Below are 27,683 nucleotides of genomic sequence, written 5' to 3' on the forward strand. Positions count from 1 at the left end.
CCTTTTAATAGCTGCATAAAAAGTGCACTGAAATGCTGTCTGAAGTGAAAAACCTCAGCCGACAGGAAATATCTAAGGTAAGGTACACTTTTCACTTCAGAGGAAACAGAATTGTTATGTATATTATATAATTTCTTACTGAATCACTTGCAAAAAAAAATGCTAATCAGATTATTTCCAGATGATCAAAATCAGACACTGATAAGAAATACTATTCTGTATTCATAATTCCAAGATTTTCAACACCACTAATGCAAAGGTGTAATCTGGGATGGGGTGTAACACAAAGTGAAAAAAAAACCTATTAACCACCGCATAGTTAATGTCAGTAAAACGCCATTTATTTTAAGATTAAGGCAAACCAACCAATTAGGACAACAATAAAACACAGGGAAGCGTCAGAGTCTCTGAAGCCAAAACAACAAACAAAACAGAACTTTCTAGCTAAATAAAAGACCACTCTATCTGCAAGAATACAATCTAGACAGCATACATAAGAGTGGTGTAGATAATGTACCTTCCTGGTGTGTCTGTGAAGGTTCTCAGTCATCCAGGTCATCGTAGTCTAAGGAGCTTGGAAAGAAAAGCGTCTGGACTTCTTAAAGTTGCTTGAAGACGTTTCACCTCTCATCCAAGAAGCTTCTTCAGTTCTAAGGTCAAATGGCCGAGAGTCCCAGATTTAAACCCAGTGGGAGTATCCCCCCAAAGGAGGTTCCTGGTGCAGTGTTGACCTCTCCCAATGAACATGGTGGTACTTCTTAAAGGAGTTTCTGTTTTACTCTGTGTGATGACACAGCCTCCACCATGTGTTACAGGTGATAGTCACTGTTATGCCTCTCTCCTGACCTCTGTGCATAGAGATCAGCATCATGGTGCTGATCCAGAAACCTTCCTTTATTATTTATTCCTAGTGCTATAATAAAAAAGACAAAAGAAATTAGGCAATAAATATAAAATAATACATTCATGATGATTCAATTTGTTTGACTATCCACTCTTTGTAAGAAAGAAAGCCAAGTAAATATTTAAACTGTCGAGCTATAAAAATTTTGCTGCTGTTAAATGAGCATTTTTGTCATTTTTGAAATATAAATTACTATAATCTGTTTCTTAATGTATTTTCTTTTAAAATACAGTGTGAGTATTTTTTAATATTGTAATTATACAAATCCGTAACTATGTGGATATTAGATAGTTTTTAGTAAAATATAAGCCATCTAGAAAGGCAGGGAAAGCCCTGTAACTTAGTTTAAAATGAAATATGTTCCCTAAAACGATGGGGAGATCTACAGAACCCTGACACCATTACCCAGTTAGCTAGCGGCTAATGACCAGCACTACTTTTGCAGTTAATAAAATGACAGGTAATGTTTGTCGGGCTGTTGCACACACAGCAATTTGTGTGTTTCTACTGCAGCTCCGCACCGCCCAGGGGCAAAAAATGTGCGTGCTCTTTGCCAACTCGTTTCCGACTCTTAGCCAGCACTGCCGTCAAGCTCAAGCAATGGTTAATGGTCATCATGTGACTGATGCAAGCCAGATTCTTTTATTTAGCAAAATTGTGATTCATAGTTAAATGTTTCTGTTGAAGGGTGAAGGCAGGACTCCACACGCACACGGACCTTTAAAAAAAACAAATGCCTCAAGAAAGGGCACTTGGGGCACCCAAGAGGAAAGGGGCAGGTGCTCAAGGTCTGAGAGCGAATGACTGTCTGTCTTTCAGCCCGGTGACAGACTGGCAACATGTCCAGCGTAGCTGGGGCGATCGTGGCTCAAGAGTTGGCTGTTCGTCTTGTAATCGGAAGGTTGCTGGTTCGAGCCCCGGCTCGGACAGTCTCGGGCGTTGTGTCCTTGGGCAAGACACTTGTGGTGGTCAGAGGGCCCGGTGGCGCCAGTGTCCAGCAGCCTCACCTCTGTCAGTGTGCCCCAGGACAGCTGTGGCTACAATGAAGCTTGCTATCACCAGTATATGAATGAATGTAGTGTAAAGCACTTTTGGGTCCTTAGGGACTAAGTAAAGCGCTATACAAATATAGGCCATTTACCATTTTACCATCTTTCATCTCGCCTATGATCCAGAACTGGATACGTGCACAGCAAATCTCTGGAGTTAAATATTCTGGAGTTAGGCATAAAAGTGCACAAGAGTTACATTCCGGGAGTTTATTTTTCACCTTATACTACAGTCAGTGTTGGGGAGTACTCTAAAGTGGTGTAATATTTAGGTGTTCATTCACTGAGTGCTAAGGAGTCTAATTCAACACATTGCTGGTGTTGTTTGTCTGTCGACCATTACCGCGCCTATCTGTGTTTCTTTCTTGGACTCCGAAGTGTAGGAGGTAAAAATACTTTATTTACCTTGGGATTTTCTGTGAGTGTAGTGATGTTATTTATATATATATTCGGTTACATGTATGTATAAGTAAAATATAAAGTTAACTAACTAGCACTACATGTGTTTTCTGTATGTTATGCTAATTTGGAGATAGCAGCTAGGCTAATGCTAGTCAAAAGTTAGCTAACTAACTTATCTTACTGTATTTTAAGATACACATTTCACGTTGTCAATGAAAATGTTTATTTCTATTTCTTAATTTTAACACTAACGTTTAATTTAACGTTAGCTAACTACAGTAATGTTCTGTTTAGACTCATGGTAATGGCCGTATTTAACCAAAGAGACGTGCAGCCTGCACTGATGAGATGTTGAGGTACCATTAACATCAGTTAGTTAGTCCTGCTGCACACTCAGATATGCACACAACCCTGTCTCCAGAACTGTAAAGACAAGGACACAGCAAACATACGGTCACATTGTCTGCTAAACCTAGCCTAGCTAAATAGATTTTAAGCAATATTTAGTGTGGACAGGCTAACTCAATGTAAGAAAGTGTTTATTGATTAAGTTATACACAGTTTACATAAAGTTACCATAAACAACCTCTTCTTCTTGTGTTGTGTTTCATATTAGTAAAGGTATTTTTTTCCGTAGGTGGCCAAGATGTTGATAAAAGTAAAACACAGAGAGACAAAGAAATATGTAAAATTGGAAGAAGTCAGCTTCACAGATTTTGTGAGAGCAGGTAAGTTATGGTTTGTACTAAGTCATTAAAGAGGAAATGATAATGTTGTTAGTAACTGAGTGATGATTTTACTTCAGTGCAGCAGAAGTTTCTCATACCAGAAAATGCAGCACTGAAAGTCACAGATGAGCAGGGTATAGAGGTGGATGAGGATGTCTTTCCTGAACTTGCAGCAGTCAAAGAGGTGTGTTTTGTCATCTATACAGGTGAAGGTAAGTAAATATATGCTCTGATAGATTTTGAAGGATTTGATTTGTACAGTTACTCTTAAATAAACATTTTTAATTTGTCTAATATCCTGTGGTAACAATCACAAAATGCTGTTTTCATGGCTCAACAGTAAGTTGGATTTATCACATGCATTTCAGACATCCTGGAAACACAATCATCCAAGAAGCTGCGTGACTGCTCAGACCTAACACACTATGTGACACTCACACCTTGTGGTATGTAAATTGTATATTACCATAATAAAATACAAAATAACCATCTGTTCTCCTGGGAGAAAGTATAATTTAATCAAAGCGTGCAATTTACTGGCCCTGTGTGCATAAATGGTATCTTTGTTGTGTTGTTTTTTTGATTGTATATACCTTGTATTCTAATATTTTTATTTGTCACCCTCAGATTTGACTGTCCTGAAGCAACATGTGGAAGAGCCCTCCTCTCCAAGTCTAACAGATACATTGTCTGTCTCAACCACCAGCAGTCAGAGCAGTGACACAAGTGATGCCGGACTTCAAATGGTTCAGCCTCTATTGGACAGCATACATGAAAGAAATGTAGATGCAGTACTTAATTGACTTATACTTGACTCTTTAGTTGCCATTACTTGAAAAAGCTTAAACACGAAGATAAAACAGATTAGAGAAAAATAATTTAATATAGTATTTCATGTAGTTTGCTCTGCAACTGTAGTGTGTAATAAGACTTGCTCTCTCTCTCTCTCTCTACAAATATATAGCTGTTTTTGTTATGTATGTTGACCATGAAACGTGTTTCCATGATCATTGTCCTGCTTTTCAGGTAAATGAAACCATTCCTAAGAAGATACTGGTCCTAGAAAGGGAGAAAGTAAGACATTTCAAATGTTTTGATGCCCAAATGTCATATGGGTGTGATTCACAATTTTATGTTCTGTGAGAGAGTTGCATTACTTAATTTGTTGGCTTGATGGAGACTTTACAGAGTCTTCCTCACGTTAACACTGCATTACAAGAAGTGCTTATTCTGTAGTCATTTTTTTTCTTTAATTCTGTTTTTTTTTTCTTTTCGCCCAATGTTAGGCCTATCTGACCACACGATGTCTCAACTGTTTAGCTGCCAATAATGGTGGATGTTATGCTATTACAGTACTGTTACACAGAATGTATGTTAATCCATGCAGCATTCATATTTGAATATGTTATTTTTGATAAATAAAATTCATACATTCATAATAATCAGTATTGTGTTTTTGTAGTAATTTGCACCTAAAACCTAAAACTTTTTTCATTTGATGAGTAACACTATAAAAGAGTTAATATCAAACTTAACTCTAGTTATGAGTTACATTTTACTCTATATGGTAGTAGAAATTTTACTCCATGAGAGTTTAGTTTTAACTCCTATAAAGAGTTGAAAAATCAACTCCTGGAAAAGAGTTACTCTAACTCTGCACTAGAGTTCATTCGATGGTCACGCATGTACACTCAAATGTAGTTAATCTGAACTCCCAGAGAGTTTATTCCAAAGACCAGAATTTGCTGTGTGGGGATAAAATGGATGTAGTAGTTTATGCCAATAATTTCCATTTTCACCCACAAGAGGCTGATGGGGTATTGCTGTCAACCGCTGGGTGGGCGGGCAGCATGGATACCCAACTTTGTGAACACAATAACTAGAGAATGAGGTGATGTATGATTTTTGTACCATAGATGCATCTTCTAAAAATTTGTGAATGAGTTTGAATCTCAGTGACCTCAACCTCAACCTCAAGGTCAAAGCTCAAGTTTTCTGAAAATCTTGTGAATGCAAAGAACCAGAGGGAAGTTACCTAGGTTTTTCAAATTGACACCATAGGTGCATCTACTTGGAGGCTGAAGGGTAGCACTAAGCCAATGTATTTGCACCTCATCTACTGTAAAGAGTTAAAATTAAGGAAATATGTTTCTTTAGTCTTATCATAAGGTGGCATAAAGGGTGACTGATTTAAATATTCTCATATGCTCATATAATATAGATGGTGTCCCTTACAAAATAACGATCCAAAAAGAGATGTCTGTATTTTGTGTGTGTTGTAAGAAAGAAGAAAAGTTTTTTATTTGTGAATGTAAAATATGTAATTTACTGTGTCCTGCAATCTTTAAGTGTAAACTTTCTGGCAGTTCTGTATAATTCCAGAAAATTTCCTGGCGAAGTTTCACAACTCACACACTATTTAAATATATAATGACTTGTTTACTGTTCCGATTTCCAGTATTTGGGTAGGCGGTTACACGCACGCACACACACACACACACACACACACACAGAGAGAGAGAGAGAGAAAGAGAGAGCCCCTCCTGCCTCCTCCGGTTTCCTGTCAGAGCAAAGTGAGTGTGCTTGCTTATAAACGGTGTGAGAGTGTGTGTGTGTGTGTGTGTGTGTGTGGATGGTTCAGCAGTGACTCTCCAGCTGCTGAGCGGAGTGGAGCGCACAGCGTAGCGGACGCACAAAGCCAACTCCCTGGACTCTCTTGTACTCCGCGGTTCGTGTGACTGAGAATCTCGGGCAGGGGGACACAGAATCATGAAGGCACGGCGCTGCTCTCTAACTTTCCGCGGAGTTTTATCAGCCTTTCTCATATCTGTGCTGCTGGAGTCCGGGGCTGCCGGTGAGTTACACAAACACCGAACTTTAACAAACTCTCTGCTTGTTCGCTGTCACGCGCTCTGATGTCACTATATAACGTATTTAACGCGAACTCAGAGTTCTGGAGCTGAAGGGGGCCGGGGGAAAGTTTTCTCTCTGGCGCTGTTCGCGTGGCTCTCCGCAGAGCCGCGAACAGCGAGGTGTAACAGGTGACTCAGAGCGGGCTGAGACGCTTCTCAGCTCTGCTGCCCGTGCACACTGAAGCGTACCCACTGAGCGCCTCAGAAAACTTTCCCTCTCGCTGTCAGATAACCTTTCACTGCTGAGGATCACAGGTTTTAGCAGACCGAACGATTATTTTAAACAGGAATCGGAACGATGATAAAAGGTGTGTGTGTGTGTGTGTGTGTGTGTGTGTGTGTGTGTGTGTGTGTGTGTGTGTGTGAAAATAATGGTGCAAAAGTAAGCTGTGTTGTACAGAATCACATTTCTGCCTCTTGCGCATCCATAACGTCAAGGCTTTTACTTTAAAGGGTCACTCCACCAATTTTAGGCTTGCATACAGCCTGAACAGGTTTAACGTTTCTCGTAAAACGCACTAAATAGTTATAATAGCATTATGGAATCTGTCAGCTGGAGACCTGTTAGTGCTAAAAGGCAAAGAAATGTGTGCATCTTCTGAGGTGTTCCGGTTCCTCACTTTGATCAGAGTGAAGAAATGTTTTCATCCATTAGGAGTTTGACTTTTCTCTTTAGCTGTTTGCAATGCAGTAGTGCTTCTTTCCCTCCCAACATGCCAATTAAATAGATCTGGCCACTTTCCATCTGTGACACCATGACAGCTGTCATGTCAGTAAACCACAGAAACTTCCCCTTGTTGACAAGCGGTTGGCTCAACTGTAACAATGTTGACAAGAAGATGAAAACTGGAGTCGTGTAGCTTGTTGTCCTCATTACACTTCTCCTTCCCTTCTCCCCCTCTCTCCTGTTTGTTCCTGCCCTCCTCCCACAGCAGGAGCCTATTTTGAACCTGGAAATCCCGCATACCACAAGGACTGTGTGGTCCTGCTGCATTACGTGTCACAAATAGACACACACGCACACAAGAGCAAGAAGACATACAAACTTGTACCCACATGAAGACACAAGCTCACACATAAACTTATTCCATGCCATTCCTCCAGAGCTCCTTGGGCTGCAGGAAGCTCCTCGCTGCTCTTCCACTACTGGACCAGCTTGACATTTTTGGTTATCCAAACAGCAGAGCTGGACTGTTTTTTTATCTTCTCCTTCTTTTTTTGCTTTCAACTGATGTCAATAACAATCCGCTCAGCAGGATTTCACAAGGTTTCGTTTTCCTTCTTTTCCAGGGAATCTTCATCGTGTTGAGGCAGATGTTGCTGTGCATTTCCTATTTATTGTGCACAGTACTACGTTTAAGCATGGAAAATATAACTTTAAGCTGCCTGAGTTATGCTCCTTTGATTCCTTTTAACCATATTTGTCAAGTCTTCATTCTCAACACGCTTCACTGGAGCGTTCGGGTTCTTAGAGACGAAGGAGGGATGGAGGAAGAGGGGAGGCCGAGAGAGGGAGTTAAACAGGAGGAAGATAATGACAGGGAGGAATGAGAGGATTAGGGCCAAAGTGGAGTGAGGGGTGGATTAAAAGAGGTGGGAGGATAACTTTCAGGAGCAAAGGGGGAGAGCCCAGCCGCCTGCTGTGGCAGTTATGTGGCCCCGAGCTGCCTTCTGCCAGTTGTCTTTGCACATTTCAGTGACAGCGCTGCAGGGAAAAGAAGAAGGGTTCTTGTTTCAACTCAGATTATTTCACTTTTTTATTTCCTGTGTTGCTCCAGAAAAGTGTCAGCAGTAAAATCTCTTTCAGGGTTTTTTTTATAGGATTACATCTGAAAGAGCTGTAGCTTCACATTGGACTGTGAGCTCATTAGGCCAAGCAGTGCTGTCATACCTGAAAGCATAGTTCTAATGTCATTATACTAAATACCTTAAAATGTTGTTTTTTATTAATTATTTTACAATTTTTTTACACATGAAACATTCATGAGTGAGTGTTTGAGCACAGAAATCTTTCACTTCTACTCACAGTAAGAATGCATTTAATTTGGAACAAATTAATTCAGAGCCTTGATGTGATACAAACCTATTAAATGTTTGCCTGGTTTGCAGATTTTTCCCTTTTTCCAGCACTCCTTCCTGTATAACGGTGATGAACTGCAGTCAGGTTTCCTGCCTGTCCTCCCATCCACACTTAGCTTAACGTCCTCAGTGCTTTGGAAAAATGGGGAAAGAGGAAGAGAAGCAGGGAGGAAACAGTTTAGCTGATGTGATAATGTGCTCTATATCCTTTAAGTTAGCATTTCTGTTTCTGTATATATTCGATTCAAATTAATTCAGTTTTACTTATATAGTGCCGAATTGCATCAACAGTCACATTAAGGGTAAAGACCCTAGAATGATATGGAGAAAACCCCCAACAATCAGACCATCCCCTATGAACAAGGACTTGGCGACAGTGGGAAGGAAAAACTCCCTTTTAACATGAACAAATGTCCAGCAGAAGAGGAAGCCATCTATTGCAATTGGGAGTGATGGGAGAAAGAAATAAGACAAAAGTTGCTCTGTGCAAGAGAGTCAGAGAGGAATACACAGATTTACTGTTGTCCAGATAATGTTAGAGACCACTGGATGTTATGGGATGCTGGATGTTCTTGCTCTAAACAAAGAAGAAATATCAGTACTATAAAGTAGTTAAAATGATTTATGTCCATCACACCAGTGTACAAATACGTTTAAAAAATTTTATGACTTGTTAGTATTCCTGCCAAGACTCACAAGTTGATATATCCTGTATGTATATGCCAGTCTGGATGAAACCTTACATGAACATCATCACACAAATAGCAATTATTAACAGAAGTTAATAACCACTGACTCAGTCACTCAGTCACTAACAATTGTACAGATGAAGCTCATTGATTCTTAGTGCTAACATTTTCTTCTGCAACATAACACTATTTAACATGCAAATCTTTAACATGTCAAATTGTTTGCCAAAGGTGAACAGTGATGAAGTGGCTCCTCACTAGCACCAGCGCAGACACTGACAGCGACAGTGCATTTTTGGAAATGCAGTCTAAGATTATAGGTGGAGCCTTCCGCCACCAATTGATGGTTAGCTCGTCTCAGAGGCTGTAGTACGCCAGGCCCTGCCATTAGGCCATTGAAGTTGCTCAGGTCAGTTAGTGGCCGCATTGTGTTGGCTGATTGAAATGGATTTTAAACACCATATCATTTATGCCCTTCTAAATCATTAAGCACAGTTGCTGTTAGAAAAACTGTTTAGCATCCAGAATTTTATAACACTCTTATTAAAAAATGTGCACTTAAGCATACTCCTTTATCATCTGGATAATAGATACTTCTCAGTCTTTACTTTCTCTGCCACTAACGAGTAGGTATTTATTGTGGTTATTCATTGGTCTGACTGCCAGATGGAAGTCAGTCACAGTAGCATGATTTCCCTCCTGCAGCACAGAGAGATATTACATTTCAATTACCGCTCCTTCAGAAGCCATCAAGAGCATAGTTAATGACAGCCCACACTTTTCCCCCTCCACTTTCTCGAGACGCACTGAGGTCACTTGTGTTTTCATACTATAATCCTTGCACAAGGACTCGCAGCAGGGAAAGAGTGCAGCAGTAATAAAAAAAAGACGCTTTAGAAGAGCTTTAGCAGCTGGAACAATGACCCAAATCACAATGCAGACCTTCATGCACAGTTACCCTTTAACTTGCTGCACCAGCACAGTCTGCTGAAACTTCAAAGTTAAAGCTCTAAGGCTGCCAACACCACCCATCGAAGATCAGAAGTGCTGGTAACCTAAATTCAGAATTTAAAGTGATTTTTCTTTCCTAATCTTTGTTAAGGATTCTGTTATACACTGTGCAAAAATAGACCTAAAGTCACTGTTAATGAGCTCTTGATGTGTAATCAGTATTGCACAAGAGTACAATAAAGATCCATCACCATCGTAAAATATTTGTGCTCAGCGTGTAACTCTAGCTGTGTTACTTATTCAGATTGATGTAGTCTCGGTGGCACTTTGCTTCACTAAATCAGCCACTTTTATTTGTCTCTGAGGTTGTGTGTGGGTGTGAGCGCTCTGCTATTTCACGCTCTCTGTCCTGCTCCAAACTAGGCTCAGTGTGATGGAATGTGCCTTGAAAATATATTAACTGCGCTTCCTGTTAAATGAATAACCCAGTCTGTGCAGACTATGATCGAGTGTCACCCACCCATGTGAACACACACTGCGAGCTGAGGCCTTGCAGTTGGTACTGCATAGGGAAGGTAGCGAGCATCTGTGCATCTGGAAGCCAAATCCCTACTCTGGTCTGGTCGGGTTTTACACTTTGACTTTGCAGAGTTGATCTGACAATAGTGCAGACTGCAGTTGTTTTGTCTGTACCTGAGATTTCAGGCCTGTGAGGGCTGTTGTTGTTTGGAGCTGGGGGCCCCTTTCATCAGATGGAATTGGTTATCTATCATATCAGTCGTCATCTTTCTTTACTCACTCTGTGAAGGAGTCTTTTAAGGATGTGTTTATCTGAAAAGTAAGTAAAGGAAGTAATCTAGGAATTCTTTACAGCAGTGTGGATCATTAGCTCAGGTAGAGAGCTTAAGTGGAATCTCATGACCGGCATAAACTGCTTTATTTGCACTTCTGAGTCAGTGATTGTGAATGATTGACTCAGAAGTAATTGGACAAATACACATGATGTCAAAGTAAATCATGATGCTCTCCCACTGCGACCACTCTCGTGCCATCCTGTTGTAGCATCCATCTGCTTTTAGTCTGGTCCTCGGTAAGCAGACTGCACTGCACTGAGATCAGAAGACTGACTACCTCATCTGGTGGTCAGATTTTCGACCTCTTCCTCCCTGAAACCTGCTATTGAGATATATATTTTACATCTTTGACCTGCTGGAGAGCAACCCATTTCCACCAGTAATTCAATTACATTTTCAATTCAATTTTATTTATACAGCACCAAATCACAACAACAGTTGCCTCAAGGTCCTTTATATTGTAAGGCAGACCCTACAATAATAGAGAGAAAACAGAGAAAATCCCAACAATCATATAAGCAAGCTCTTTGGCAACAGTGGGAAAGAAAAACTCCCTTTTAACAGGAAGAAACCTCCAGCAGAACCAGACTGAGGGAGGTGCAGCCACCTGCCACGACCAGTTGAAGGTGAATTGATGAAGACAGGCCAAAGACATGCTGTGGAAGAGAGCCAGAGATTAATAATAACAAATAATTAAATGCAGAGAGGTGTTTAAAGACATACTGAGTTACAAAGGTGACTGAAGAAGAAAAACTCAAGCTGAGCACCTGAAAGATGAAGACTCTGCCTCCCATTCTACTTTTGGTCATTGGACTGATTCTTATATAGCGCTTTTCTACTCTCCCGGAGTACTCAAAGCGCTGTATACAACATGCCACATTCACCCATTCATACCCACTCATACAAGCACTTTCTTCTATACTTAAGTGCAATCTATGCATTCACACACAGTCAAACTCCAATGGACGCATCAGAGAGCAACTTGGGGTTAGTATCTTGCCCAAGGATACTTGGCATGCAGACTGGGGAAGCCAAGGATCAAACCACCAACCTTCCAGTCAGTAGCTGATCTGCTCTACCACATAACCCACAGCCACCCTTTTCACTAGCTGGGCTCACAACCTCAGGACGGTGGGGCACGAAAACAAGAACAGGTGTCATATATAGACAAGAACCAGAAGGGGAATGTTTGGAGGTGTGGTCCCACTCCTGAAATTCAGATAATTTATGTCTAATCAAATACTCAACAAGTAAGCCCGCAGTCTAAAAGTGAAGTGCTCTAATGGGGTTATATGGTACTATAAGGTCATCAAGATAAGATGGGGCCTGATTATTTAAGACCTTGTATGTGAGGAGCAGGATTTTGAATTCAATTCTGGATTTAGCAGGGAGCCAATGAAGGGAAGCCAATATAGGAGAAATATGCTCTCTCTTTCTAGTCCCTGTCAGTACTCTTGCTGCAGCATTTTGGATCAACTGCAGGCTTGATCCTGATAATAATGAATTACATTAGTCCAGCCTAGAAGTAATGAATGCATGAACTAGTTTTTCAGCATCACTCCCATAAGAGTTTTTCTTTCTCACTGTTGCCAAAGCACTTGCTCATAGGAGGTCATATGATTGTTGGGGCTTTCTCTATTTTCTTTGCATTATTATAGGGTCTTTACCTTAGAGTATAAAGCAAAAAAGGTAGAAAAAAGAGGGAAGAACCCCCCCTCCCCCTTCCAAAAAACCCTTAAATAAAACTGAATTGAATTGAAAATTGACTGATAATTCAAAAGAAGGGCACCTTCGTTTAAAGCCGATTGGTTGCCCCTCATTAGCAACCAATCTCAGCAGCAGTGTGTACCTGTGTACCTGAGATAGCCAAAAGAGCTTTGGATTCATTATAAGTTTAGATGGCAAAATAAGGACAAGTGTAGGAGAGCCACTAAAAGCTTACCAAGGAGCATACCAAGTATCTTGTGCTGAACCCTCTGAGGTTTGAAATATTATCAGTTTTTGACGATTGCTACGTTCCCCCATGCTGAAGCATGATCTGGATTTTCCGCACACTGTTTGTTTACCATGGTAAAGCTTTTTTGAGAATCCATAAGACTTTTGCCAAAGGCAAAATGCCTTTGACGTGTCTGTAGTTTGAAGTCTAGTTTCACTATGATCAATACTAGCTACATTGCCCACAAAGTTTTTAGTGATAAAGAAAACATATTCAAATTAGAAACATCAGAAAGGGTCCAGACTGCAGTAACTTGGGTTTTTTTGAATTTTAGAAAATAAATAATAAAACTCAGGGACTCTTTTTGTTCTCTTTTTCAGTTATTACTGTGCTGAGGTAGTGTAGCTAGTAGAAGAGCTGCTGCAGTAGATCGAGCATTATCAGGACTGCAAACACAGACTGTACATAAACGATGGGCATTGCCACTCTGACCCTAAATCCTGGACTCGCATTTTGAATCCTCAGTGATACAGTTTTTCAAGCCTTAACCGCCATGTTGCTTTTACAGAAGTCAGAAGTGATTGGATGAGAGAGCAGAGTGCTAAGTTACCAGGAGGTTAGCAAGTTTTCAGTCCTAGGCCGTAAATATACTTTTTAATGTACTACAGCTGGGTATTTTATTATGAGTCAGATTCAAGCGGCTCCACTGCAGTTTTTGGTACTTCTGCTCATGAGTTCATTTTTCAGCCCCAAATCTTGGTTTTAACCTGAGGTGTAGGAAAAGATTAAAAGTTCAAAGTTCTGCTCAGTGAAGTTGAACCATGACAGCCTTAGGAGCAGACCTCCCAGCAGAGGAAGGCTTTCCACAACACTAAAACCATCCATGTGTACCACAACACCTGCACACTATACACAGAGCTTCTGTCCCACCCAGAATCTAAAGATTATTTGAACACGAAGCCACACAGAGAACTCTTCCTGCCCTTCCCAGATTTCAAAATACAGCCATAAAGCCTAAAAAGCCCTATGTCGTCTCAGGAACTGTCATATGACATCGTGGCTTAGCTTGTTTTTTACATTTTCTCCTAGGCCAGCAGTTTGGCAGCTTGGAGCAGACAGGTCTGTTCATGTCACGAAGCAGGGAAAGATCAGAGAGGCGTAGGCGGGTCGAGCCACGCAAAGGAGAACGGCAGACTGTGCTGATTACACGAGCCACCGTACCGCATGCAATACTTCTCAGATAACAATCATCCAGAGATTAGATCAAACAATATCTGAAAGCTGATTGTTCTTTTTTGTGAAGTAGAAATGAAGACAGAAGAGGCTGCTGTGGACGTTTGTCAAGACGGAACATGAAAACCGATCTCAGCTCAAACTTTGTAAACATGAAAAACACATCTATTAAATGACAAACGACATCACGTGACGTCATTACCACTTCTAAGTCTGTGGCCCTGTTTCTAATGTCACTACATCATGCGTCAGATTCTTTGAAAACCTTGTGAGTCACTTCTTGCACAGTTTTTACTTTACAAGTCACAAATTGGTTCTTTTATCTCTAACTTCCTATAAAACTTAATCGTTTACAACATAAAAGTACAAACTGTTTTTCATTCATGGATTATAATTTAAAAAAGACTTTGATTTATTACTTTTGAGTGCCTTTCTTTTAGTGTACAGTGTCACATGTACCTGGCAACAAAAATGCTCACATGCAAGTTTATGGTTATGTATCTGAAGCATCTAGAGGAAAGAAAATGCTGTCGCTTGATAAAGGCTGACTTTTGATTTAGTTGTGGTTGTCTGTGTTAGTGCTTAAGTGTGGTTTTGACCTGTTTCTGTATAGCTTCCTGGTTTCTGGGGTGACCGTGGCTCAAGAGTTGGGAGTTTGCCTTGTAATCGGAAGGTTGCCGGTTCGAGCCCCGGCTCGGACAGTCTCGGTCGTTGTGTCCTTGGGCAAGACACTTCACCCGTTGCCTACTGGTGGTGGTCAGAGGGCCCGGTGGCGCCAGTGTCCGGCAGCCTCGCCTCTGTCAGTGCGCCCCAGGGTGGCTGTGGCTACAATGTAGCTTGCCATCACCAGTGTGTGAATGTGTGTGTGAATGGGTGAATGACTGGATATGTAAAGCGCTTTGGGGTCCTTAGGGACTACAAAAGCGCTATATAAATACAGGCCATTTACCATTTACCATTCTGTAGGACTCATTTAGCTCATTTGTGGTGGCTGATCCAGGTACAGAGTGTGGCTGTGAGACGGAGATGTTTCCCTGCTAGTGGCTGTCTATGTTGACAGTTTTTCATGGTTCAAACCTCATTTAGGTCAGGCAGATGATGCTTTCATGTTGCTCCGCCCTACTGTTTGTGTAACTAAACTTTAAAAAAAAAAAAAAGAATAAAGACCTTACATACCAGATGCATAAAATCTGTGCAATTATTTTATGCGTTACAAATGTTTTTCAGACTCACCTATTCTTAATGTAGTACTAGTTTCACAGGACAAATGGAAATAAAAACGTCCACCACTACTGAAGTTGTCAAACTATACTACTACTAGTCGCTGCTCCGGGTCAGTCACCAGTGTGTAAATATATTACATGCCAAGTTCATGCTCAAAAAATTTGGAAATGCGTGTCGTTTATTCACAAACATTCAGTGTGTAAAGGTGTTTATTCACCAGCCTCTGATATGTGAAAAGCTCCATTGAGGAACCCACAATATTAGCAGTTCAGAGACCATTACAAACATGAAAGAGGAGTGAATAGTTTAAGTAGCAGGAAAAATAATAATATGAAATAGCTTGCTAACATTTTCCTAATGTGAACTATTCTTTTTTTATGCCTGAGACGAAAAATTACCAGTCAAATACTACTAAAGAACAATATTACCGAATTATGTTTCAGCACTCATGATATTTCAAAATTTTCAGCTGTAGTTATTCATTTAGATCAGGGGTGGGGGAACCCCAGGCCTCAAGGGCCGGTGTCCTACAGGCTTTCGATGTGTCCTTGATCCAATACAGCTGATTTAAATGGCTAAATTACATCCTCAACATGTGTTGAAGTTCTCCAGAGGCCTGGTAATGAACTAATCATTTGACTCAGGCGTGTTGACCCAGGGTGATATCTAAAACCTGCAGGACATCGGCCCTTGAGGCCTGGAGTTCCCCTACCCCTGATTTAGATTGTATCAAAGATTCTGAGCACATCTTCTGTGTGCCATTTATGTATATTGTTTTTCCTTTATACTCAGACCTGCTAACATAGAGAATGCACTCAACTTTATTAAGAACACACTGGTCCCCCTTTGCCTTCAAAACTACCTTATTTCGACCATGATAGAGAGTGAATATACTCTCTATTATTCATTACCTCCATTTTTGTCGTAGCATTTGCTTGCATGTATGCGTAGAACACGATAGCTTAAAAAGTTTAGAATGAATTCTCATAAAACTTTGTTAACAACACAGTAAACTTTGCTACCAAGGTCTTCAAGGTTGACTTAATGAGTTATTGGTCAAAAACTGACAAAAAGACTTAGAAACTATTCTTACAGGTGTCATGTGTATTGTGAACGTATAGAAAGTACTGTATAAAGATTTAAAATCATGTCACGTTTGACCTGTGACCTCTACTTCAATGTCAATAGATATAACTGGTCAAAGTGATAATAATCCTAGAAAGAGCTATTTAAAACTATGTGTCTTACTACTATTGTTTGTAATTACAACATACGGGCATATAAGGGGAATGATAATGGGAATTCTCAATACCACCTTATTTTAAGACCTTGCTGTGTAAATTAGAATACGTGTACAATGTTAATAAATAAGTATTAATTTTTTGGAAGACAGGATAAACTGCACATGTACAATATATACATATGAGGTTTATCAAAATTGGTTTCAACAAGTCAAATAACAAAAGCCTGCACTTTGCGCTTGTTTTTACTGAACTACAAACTCCTTAAAGTACTGCTCAGACAATGAGCTGCCTTGGCAGAGGTTTGCACTCTCTCAGTGCTTCTTGTTACTAATATATTAATTTGTTTTGTCTTGACTTTTTATACTGCAGTCTTATTTTATACCTACTTTTCTCATTTGTTAATCATGAGCTCTTGTTTAGTTTTGGTTCATGTGTAGCTTGGTTATGTGGTGCATTTTGTTTCAGTATATCATTATTGTCCTTACACTGTGCTGTAAACACAGCAAACATTTTTTTGTGAAGCGATTTTTCAAAAAAGTTTGGCTGAAACTTTAGGTTTTTAGGCAGAACTTTGGTAATGTTTGGAGAGTACAATTCCAGGAACTTGCTCCAGCAGTCATAACAATGTCAATGCTCTGAACATAAAGCCCGCAATGTGATTTTGTTATAATATATATAAAACAATATATCAAATTTGTGATAGTGCTTGTGTTTCCTGTACAGGCAAAAAAATTGTGACTTGCTGTATGTGACAGCAGCACTTGATGAAACATGAAATTAATGTGTGTTGTTGTGTGTGTTATTTGCAGGTCCTGTTTTTCAACTACATGAACTTTGTAAGTTCTGTGATGTGGAGCTTACCTCCTGCAATGGCACAGGTATCTGCAAGACCAACTGCAGCATCTCAGCCATATGTGAAAAACCAACTGAGGTCTGTGTTTCTATCTGGTAGGTATCCAAGAGAAGTAAGCAATCTTCATCTCTGAGATGTGATTGACTAAGTGGATGGTATCCTGATAGTTCTTAAGGTATACACTGTTAAACATTATACCTCAATGTGTGTTTAAGGAGAAGGAACGAGACAAACTTGTCCATCGAAACTCTCTGCCACAACCCAGCAGAGCCATTGTACGGCATTACCCTGGATGACTACAACAGCACCACCTGTGTGATGAAGGAAAAGAACACAACAACGGGGTTGGCTCATTTCTGCTCCTGTAAAGGAGCAGAGTGCAACGAAGAGCTAATATTCTCCCAAAGTGAGTACCTAAAAAATTTGAAGAAGCTTAAAACTGTAATTAGATTTTCCTGAAGCCAAGGAGAATAATTCCTGGAGTTCCACAGTTTAGCATGTTTCAGCTCTTTGCTTTGGTTTCCCAAACTCCAGCTTCAGTGCTCACATCTACTTCTTGCAACATGCTAGCCAGTGACTGTTAAAAGTAGTGGTTTGCACTTCCATTTATCAGAAAATTCCAAAGGACTGTAGCTTCCTGTAACTGTTTGCTAACACCATTAATTTCACAACATGTGCCTTGAGACAGTTGTTGTTGAGAATTGGGACTGAACTCTGTGTGTGACAGTGTTTACAGCTACCTCAGCTCTTTCCTGAGGCCCAAAACCTAATTACTGCTGCTTTCAAGTCTGATACTACTTCTTAATGATCCAACCCTGCAATGCCTTCCTTACCTGGTCTGTAACACTTATCCCTGCGCGCAGTTATACCTGCAAAAAGATCACCAAAAACTGTTTACAGACATGCAGGCTCAGCAGCTGTAGGGACCAAAATGTATTTTTTCATTATTGTTCTGACTCACATTTGTCGCCATGGTGATATCAGTTTCTAGTAGTTGCTACAATGGGTGTGGTTTCACCTTATTTACCTGGTTGCTCAACAGGTGATAGGATCATTGAGGATGGAGAGGGTAAGTAGGGCTCAGGTATTTTCTGCTGACCGTCTCCTCTGGTCCTGTTCTCATCACTCACTGGCTCATGGCAATGTCATGTTCACTGCCAATTCATTCATTTATTCATTTATTCCATTTCCTTCGATAACATCATCATCCGTCAATTCGTCATTTGTTGGAAACTGTTGTGTAGTGCTGTCACAAAAAAGTTTGGTTCCTTCTCTTGGATTTCTTTTTTTGGACAGCAAAAAAGTACAAGCAGTGTCATTCTTTGAAAAATACGGTGTTTTATATTCTGGTCTCAGTATTTGACTACACAGGAAAAAACAATGAACCCACTCTAACCACACCAGCTTTCAGCTAACCAAATGCAGTTAAGTGTGACAAAAGAAACAGTTAAGAGAAAAAGACGCATTTAGCAGATAGATTATTTCATAGTGGCTGCACAGCCGTTTCTGCTGACATGCTTGGCCAGTTCTAAAATAGACCGGTTGTTAGAACAGCACATCTGTATTCCTTTCTCAGTGTGTCAGTAGCTCTTTGATTCTCCACATTATTTGTTCAGTCATTCGCCCATCCCTGGTACTTTCATTTATTGATAACCGTTCATTCTGTCATCTTATCACCTCCACCTTCTTCTCCTCCTACGCTAAGCTTGCTTCCAACCACTGACAAGGAAACTGCTGTGTGTACCTTGGCATGTACAGTAAAGCTGCTTGCGAAGTTCAAAATGTTGTGGGCCTACTTTTTTTAGGGTCTCATTACGGTTGCTACTGTCTTGTGGAATGATTTGAGAATCCACCATCACCGCAAACAGGAAGTGGAAACGCAGTACTCACACGTAACGATGTTTGGGGAATCCTCAGTGTGGTCATAGAAACACAGCTGGGTTCTGTGTGCCTCTCACAGTGCTGAGAGGAAAAAGTGGGTCTTTCTCAGTGTGTGTGTGTGCGCGCGCGCGTTGTCGTGTAGGCCAGCCGCACTGTAGAGCTCAGACATATGGTTTCCTGTCTGTGTTTAACTCGAATCAGAAACATCTCTTGCACATGGTGAAAGGCTGCGTAGACTTGAAGCACCTCTATGATGAAGTACAGCTGTTTACTCTTCTCCTGCGTCAGTCTTCTTCTTCTCACCTTATTGACTAAACCGTATCTTTAAGTTGCTTTGTGCACATGCTTCAGCTAATGTGGGCAGGATGGTTACAAACTGAAACACATCAAAACACCTGCAAGCTGCATTTGCTAAGCCTGAGCTGCTGCTTTGTTTCCTTTAAATTCTCGCTTCATTTTTGTCCCTAACATGTAGCAATACCATGCAGAGGCTTTTGGATTCATGAGCTTTGACAAGTCTCAGCCTCCTGACATTCAGTTGTCTACCTTTGTTGCATTGTGTCTGTATCTAGTCACTTTCAAAATCACAGCTTAGACAGGCTACACATGCCAACTTCATTAGGTAAGACTTGAAAAGTGCTATACAACATCTGTACCTAAGTGCTTTCGATCTGAGATTCACACTCCCATGAAAAGATTGGAGACCAACTTGTGCCCAGTGATACTTTGATCAATCCATGTTTTTTACTTTCATCTCAACATTTGAGGTTTGGTAGGTATACTGTTAGTTATATAACCATGTTAGACCATTTCCTGATTTTTAAACAACACAAGTGGATAAAAACAGGGGAAAAAAGAAGTTAAAATGTGTGCTGCATTTGAATGTAAACCTAGCTACAGTCTACAGCTAGGTAAAGTAGACTTTCTACTAAAGTTTATTAAATGTCCTGGTGGATTGCCTCATGATAGGAAAAGAAATGACTCTGGGAAGTGTTATGCTGGAATTTTCTCATGTAGATTGTTAGATAATTTCAGTAAAACATGCAAGTTTATGTTTTGGTCCCTTACAGTACATCAACCTTACGTACCTTCTACCTGGGCCTGTGATGATGAGCTTCACAAATCCAGCAAAAACATATTTGTTGCCACGATTTAGTGGGTTTTTGTTTCTACTCGAGCAAAACATGACGTGCACGGCCTCCTCAACAAACAGCAATTCCCCGGGGACAAAATGAGCTCTCATTTTTCACTCACTGCACACGTTTCATAAACATGCTGAGATCCTCATTTTCTTGTGTTTAGTAAGTGAGAATGTTTTCTTCTTGTGTGCGGTCTGTGTGGGTTATAAAGCTGTCTGATATCTGAATTCATCAGCTCCTCTTTCTGATTTTGGCAAGTTCAAGTGTTCTGTCAAGGATGTATACAGCACTTTGTGTAAATCGTAATCAATCTTTCTGAAACACATCCGCACACATACACACACACACTGAGATCCCATAGGGTAAGGGTTGTGGTTCCTTCCTCCCATTGAGGATGCATGCAGCAGGAAGTCCTTGTTTGTTTGCTGGACCGCTGCCATGGCTTACTCCCCTCCAAATACCTCACATTGTTCTGCCCCTGCGTTACATTCTTGTGACATGCTTGCAACAGCATTTGTGCATCTGGTTTATTGATTGAGAGCAACACATGTGGATTCTCCCGAGTGAGAGTGAGCGTATTTGTGGGTTCAGATGTCTTAAAAGTGTCACAGTGAGGGAGTGAACATTGTGATCCCACAGCAGCGAACGCAAACAGGGCCCGTTGTGTTCAGCGAGAGGCCTGTTAGGAGTAAATCAGATGGGGAAGTGTCTGCTGTGTTGTCACTGACACAGTGTGGTAAGATGACAAAATAGATCAGTGCTGCTGTTCATCAAAGCCACTTACAGCGAGATCCACAGCTGTGTCCACTTTAGAGATTTAGCCACGGGGTATTAGCCCTGCTAATCTTTCATGTTGGCTAAATAAAGCTTTAACGCTCCACTAATCATTATTTTTATAATAATAATGGCTCACATAGCTATACTGAGACGTGTTGCCCATAATAAGGAAGCCACAGAAAATGATCACCTAAGGTTACTTAATTTCTCGATTCTGCAGAATTTTATATTCCTCATGATTGTATTTTTTTTAGGCTCATATTTTTACACTTCTCTGCATTCTCACTAACCTTGTGTCCACATTCAACACCCAGCTGAAACAGCACAAAGATGTATGTGAACGCCAAAAATCTACCCAACACTGACAAAGGGAAGTATTTAGAGGCAGATATTTTGCTGCTGATGGAGAGGATTCAAGGAGCTTTATTGTCATTTCGTTCCACTTCATGTAAACATGTGATGCAAATGACAATAAAGCTTCTTAAATCCTTGAATCCTTGAATCAAAACACTAAAAGGAGAGCAGATATTAGAGTACCTAAGTTCAGACAAACCAGACACAAGTCCTAATATAGATAAATGGACATATCCCCTGATGTGTCCTGTATCATTGGCCACCCACTGTACAACCAACAAACCAAACAGAAATGTAGCACTTTGGTCGGACACCAAACAGGATTTAAGATTCAAGACTTCTTATTGTCATTATGCAACCATAACACTGTATTATTGTAGGGTCTTTACCTCACAATATAAATTGCCTTAAGGCAGCTATAAGTATAAATACAAAACATGACATATTCAATTCAATTCAACTCAATTTTATGTATACAGCACCAAATCACAACAACAGTCGCCTCAAGGTGCTTTATATTGTAAGGTAGACCCTACAATAATACAACAGAGAAAAACCGAACAATAATATGACCCCTTATGAGCAAGCACTGTGGCGACAGTGGGAAGGAAAAACTCCCTTTTAACAGAAAGAAACCTCCGGCAGAACCAGGCTCAGGGAGGGGCGGCCATCTGCTGCAACTGGTTGGGGTGAGAGAAGGAAAACAGGATAAAGACATGCTGTGATAGAGAGCCAGAGATTAATAACAAGTATGATTCAGTGCAGAGAGGTCTATTAACACATAGTGAGTGAGAAAGGTGACTGAAAAAGAAACACTCAATGCATCACGGAAATCTCCCAGCAGCCTACACCTATTGCAGCATAACTAAGGGAGGATTCAGGGTCACCTGATCCAGCCCAAAATATAGAATATAAACTTAATATAAATATAAATATAACATGCTGACATGGCATCTATAAAAAAGTGTAAGAGTTATATATATATATATATATGTGTGAGAGGAGACCATGCAAACGACACACACAAAAGCCCTGGCTGGACGGTGGATTTGAATCCAGGATCTTCTTCATGTAAAGCAGTAGTGCTAACCACCACCACCCTCTTTGGTTTCTATGATTCAATAGCACTTGGGAAAAAAGACACATAGTAGGTAACTGTCCTCTTTGTTAAATCTTAAAGCACGTTTACAACTTTTCTATTCTTCGCATTAACATTTCTGTAATAATTTCACCCACTCATAAATCAGCCACATTACACCATTTTTAACATTTACGTGTGGCGTAGATGTCACAATTTTAAAACAGATTTACATGACAGTGTCTCCTCAGATTCAGTGTTACAGCAACAGCGGTTTTAGCTTGACTGATCACACTCTACCATCCAGTAAGTCTGACTGTTTTGAACAAAGCCCAGAAAGAAAGTCTATTCAAACCCACTCAGTTTAATTGGTTATTAATAAGTGTATATTAAAGACTGGCTTCCAGAAAACAATAGCCTCATTGATTCTTTGCACAACCATTAAATTATGTCTGGTGCATTTTATTGACCTGTAGTAGCCTGGTAAAAAAAACCAACAACAACAACAAAAAATAACGCATCAGTTGTTTTAGGAATTGGCCCAAAGCTATTGCAAATCTTACCAAATCTCACTTTTGAATCCTCATTTTGACTCCCTGCGTTTTCTCAGTCACTGTGCCAAGAGCATAAAAAGTGGTCAGAGATGATCCCTTGCACCCTGACAAGGCTGAACTTCTTTATCTGAAGTGACAGTTGCTTTTAATTAGGAGCCTTGTAAAAATGATTCGGCACAGACTAACACTGCCTTCCAGTCAGTATCAGCTGCACATGTGTTTTGACGCTTGTGGATTCTTTTGAGTGAGAGGGGAGGATAGTAAATACTGCCTTGCCATAATAACGTGCTATTTTTTTATGCTATATTCACAGCTGTGTTCTTGTGAAGCTACAATCAATTGATTTTTTTACTTACGGTATATTTTTGCACAGATGTCGCCTGGTCTCTTCCAAGTAATCTCTTCCTTTATTTTGGCATCGCTCATGATAAACGCTATTTCCTCATGACATGGAGAGGGGATTTTTGGTGCCAGTGAGGTCTCTATTTTGATGACAAAGAATAACAATAGATAAAAGTGGGAAATGGAAAAAATAATGATAATTACAATGGCTTCTTTATCCAGCTTGAAAAAAAAGGAAAGAGAAGACGACATATAAAACTGACCTTTTTTCCAAGATGTGCTTTTTTAAATCCTTCCTCCTTAACTATGGAATCTTGGCTTGTCATCAGTGAGTACATCAGTCATTCAGTTACACAGCAGAGCGCTTTATAGAGAAATGACTCAAGCAGGCCAACTCTTAGATGCATAAAAAGAAGGAAATGGGAAGGACAGTGTGAGACTAAAAGAATGGTAGCCAGAACAGACACTGAGATGGGAAGATGAGATGGAAACAGAGCAAGTTGGAGGAAGGGGATGTTGGAGCTAAAGAGATATAAACCATGTTTATGGTGTAGTCTGAGCTTTGGAGCCTGCTGTTACCATAACAAGTAAATAGTAAGTATGATACTCAGTTTTAGTTGGTGTTACCAGCCTGTCTGCGGCTGGTGAAGCATGGCCACAGTCACACACACACATAATATGATACCAGCCTGGATAAAGCCAGGTTATTTTTATACATTTGGGAGGATTCAGACTCCACCAACAGTTTAAGTCTCAAATCAAATATTCTGACATGAATATTTATTTATTAAATGGACATGTGACTCCAACGCCAAAGCTACAGTTACTTCTTTTTTTGGTTTGTTTGTTTTATTCTGTTGAGGAAGCAGATGTCCATATCAAAAGACAAATTATCACTATACAATGGCTACCATGGTGATCAAGTTTGCCAGAAGACATAAATGGGCATGAGTCATGTTTCCAGCCAGGTCAATATTCAATCTATTAACAAGTACCTTATAACACAATGCAAGTGTATTGTAATATTGAGTATTTTTAATCTGATAAATGTTGCATACAGCTGGAAATGTTGTTCTCTTTTGGCCTTTATCTGCTTTCAACTATATTATAATGTGTTAGAAATATTTGACTAATGACATTGTATCATTTCAGGATATTAACCATATTTTCTTTTTCAATAAATAAGACAGAATAATACTTTGTTAATAAGCATTTCATAAGGATTTGCAGCTAGCATCTTACCTTTTGACCTTTTGACCTTTTAACACAATAGAAATGTATTCCTTTCCGTGCACTGGTGGCTCTGTTGTGCTGGCTCCGGGTCCATTGTGTAGCTGACTCCACCAACACTTGACAGGATGCTTACATTAGAGCCTCTTATTTCGTGTTTTGTTCCGGTTTCCGGCAATGCGTGGAATTGCCAATGCGTGGAATTAGAGAGGGGATAGCCTAACATATGAAAAAAACACCATGTGATCCATTAATTTCTTTTTCTTTTTTTTTTTTGCCTGTCCCTTTTGGTTCTTTTGCCGTCAGAATTGTTGTCTGAAGACCAACAAGGATACCCAATGGATTTACTTTGCCAAATGGATCATCACGACCTTGCCATATTAGTCCATTTGATCGACCTTTGTTGTTATTATTTATTTTATTTTATTTTCAGTTTTTACAGACGGGACAGACATGACAGAGGGATAGGAAAGGGAGAAAGAAAGATGAAGGAAAATAAAAACAGAAGGGAAGCGGGACAGTGAGAGAGGGCACTTAAAAAGAGAGAGAAGAGAAAAAAAATCTCCTGGATCACCTGTTGAGAGAAAAAGAAGAGAAAACAAGCAAAAAAAACAGAGCAACATACTAAACACAACACCATCGTATTAATCTAGCTAAGTGTAAACAGCAGTAAATACTAAATATTGAATGTTGCTGTGCAGCACGCAGGACCGACAGCGCACAATGTGCTTTGAAGTAGCAGCCAATAAAGGTGTAGTTTATGTCTATGAACAGTGAACACCCGTGTGCACACCTGTGTGGATCAGCGCGCTTGTATTCAAAAGGTTTCCCCATGTAACGGTCTGCTAGAGGGTGTAGGGAGCCATAGCCCCGTCCCCCAGGGCATGAAGCAGGCATGGAGGAGATCCAGGCTCCAGACATCCAGAGGCCCCAGAGTGCGAGAGCCCAAGGAGGACCACTGGACGGGCATCCGTGCCACCCTCCTGGGAAGACCTGAGGAGAGCCCCAGATGAGGGGTCACCCAGTAGCCACGGAGCAGAAGCCAGAGGGGGCTTCACTGGCGTGCCTGCCGGCTCTGCCGGCAGCCAGCTGTGCCAGAGTGAACTGAGCCGCAGGCCCAGAGGCCTGACCGAGCAACAGGCGCCAGGCCCCGCCAAGTAGCCACCGGGAGTGAGCTGGTACATACCTGAGCGTCCAGCCCCGGACACCAAGAACCACCAACGCACCGACCCCTGAGGGCATCAGTTACCGGCAGGGAGTGTGGTGAGGGGAGATAGGCCTCCATACTTTGGAGGGCCTGGGAGTTCCCAGAGAGGTGGAGTCTAAGGCCCGACCTGACATATAGACACAGACAAACAGGCACACACAGACACAAACATGCATTCCCACCCTCATGCACACATGTACAAATACTTAACACTCACCCAACGTAGGGATAGACATACATGGACATGTACACACAATCACACACCCCAAACATACTCTATACCCCGGGTCCAGGTACCCTCACCCCCAGAGGGGGAAACGGCACCTAGACCCAGCAGATGTCCATATCAAAAGACAAATTATCACTATACAATGGCTACCATGGTGATCAAGTTTGCCAGAAGACATAAATGGGCATGAGTCATGTTTCCAGCCAGGTCAATATTCAATCTATTAACAAGTACCTTATAACACAATGCAAGTGTATTGTAATATTGAGTATTTTTAATCTGATAAATGTTGCATACAGCTGGAAATGTTGTTCTCTTTTGGCCTTTATCTGCTTTCAACTATATTATAATGTGTTAGAAATATTTGACTAATGACATTGTATCATTTCAGGATATTAACCATATTTTCTTTTTCAATAAATAAGACAGAATAATACTTTGTTAATAAGCATTTCATAAGGATTTGCAGCTAGCGTCTTACCTTTTGACCTTTTAACACAACATTTTAATATACTCATTATTCACATAATAGCATCAACTGTTTAATAATAACAAAAAACTTAATGTTACAAAGCACTCAACCAAACAATAATGAAAATAGGTTTTTGTATGATATAATGACATAACACAGATACTTTGGCTTAATGGTGACCCAGACAAACTCTGTTAAATCCTGCCTTAAGAGGTAGAGCAAAACAGCAACGTTTTAAACCTAGTTGTTGGAATTAAAAGATGTAAAAATGGCTGACAGTTAAGTGGGTCCCAGGTAACTACCACACCTAAAACAAGGTAGTTGCAGTAGGCTAACGTTAGATTTTAAAAAAGAACTTACTTCCTTATGTTTCTTTCGGTTGGAGGTGGAGTTTTTTGACGCTGAGAGCAGCTTGGTTTGCACTGCACGGTCAGATTTCATCCATCCCTTACTTCTTTAAATAAGAAGTAGTGTCAGAATTTCCAAGTAAGAAATGTATTCCTTTCCGTGCACTGGTGGCTCTGTTGTGCTGGCTCCGGGTCCATTTTTACTCAGTTGTATATAGCATTTTTATCTTATTGTATATTTTATTCTATTTTATTCTAGTGTATATAGTATTCTATTTTATTCTATTCTGTACAGTTGTGTACTGTATTTATTCTTATTTTATTTTATTCTAATTTTTGCTTCATAACTTTTGCACTGTCCACTTCCTGCTGTGACAAAACAAATTTCCCACGTGTGGGACTAATAAAGGTTATCTTATCTTATCTTATTGTGTAGCTGACTCCACCAACACTTGACAGGACGCTTACATTAGAGCCTCTTATTTCGTGTTTTGTTCCGGTTTCCGGCAATGCATGGAATTGCCAATGCGTGGAATTAGACAGGGGGATAGCCTAACATGTGAAAAAATTCATTAATTTCAACAAAGCAACTGTATTCTAATTATCACCTATTTAAGCATTAACTGTAATGGAATACAGTTACTCATATTTTGTATTTTAAATACGTCACACTGGTACATGTATTCAGTTACTCCCCAACACTGGTGCTACAGTATCAATCATAAACCTACTGGAGCACTCTCTTATCAGTTTCCGGCCAAAACTCCCTTGTCTAGACATCATAAAGCTATCACTTGTTAAACATTACATCATCCCTCACTCGTTACCTGTTATAGGCTCCATACCTGTGTTATGGTTGGTTCAGCAAATGCATTAGGAACAGGCAAAGCTGGGAGCTTTCTTTCAGAGAGCGGTGAGGAGAATTTACACCACATTTACTTTTAAATCTGAACCTTCAGCTTTCCATGACGTGACCAGATAATTACCAAAATCAGGGGCTATGAATGGAAATGTT

The 27,683-nt window shown here is 40.3% G+C and overlaps 1 protein-coding gene across 2 annotated transcripts in view; it reads left to right on the top strand.

Annotated features, from left to right (window-relative positions):
- The first annotated feature begins 5,693 nt into the window (after positions 1-5,693).
- Positions 5,694-27,683, top strand: part of tgfbr2b (transforming growth factor beta receptor 2b) — a 48,103-nt gene continuing 26,113 nt past the window's right edge. Inside the window, exons 1-4 of one of the 2 annotated variants that reach the window (XM_063485801.1) lie at positions 5,694-5,937; positions 17,015-17,153; positions 17,274-17,464; positions 18,101-18,127. In XM_063485801.1, coding sequence (XP_063341871.1) covers positions 5,853-5,937; positions 17,015-17,153; positions 17,274-17,464; positions 18,101-18,127 — 442 coding nt within the window. In that variant the 5' untranslated portion in view covers positions 5,694-5,852. The remainder of the gene's footprint in view (positions 5,938-17,014; positions 17,154-17,273; positions 17,465-18,100; positions 18,128-27,683) is intronic. The other variant, XM_063485802.1, reaches the window with a different exon arrangement.

This window comes from Pelmatolapia mariae, linkage group LG10_11 (assembly GCF_036321145.2).
Source record: "Pelmatolapia mariae isolate MD_Pm_ZW linkage group LG10_11, Pm_UMD_F_2, whole genome shotgun sequence".
Taxonomy (NCBI): Eukaryota; Metazoa; Chordata; class Actinopteri; order Cichliformes; family Cichlidae; genus Pelmatolapia; species Pelmatolapia mariae.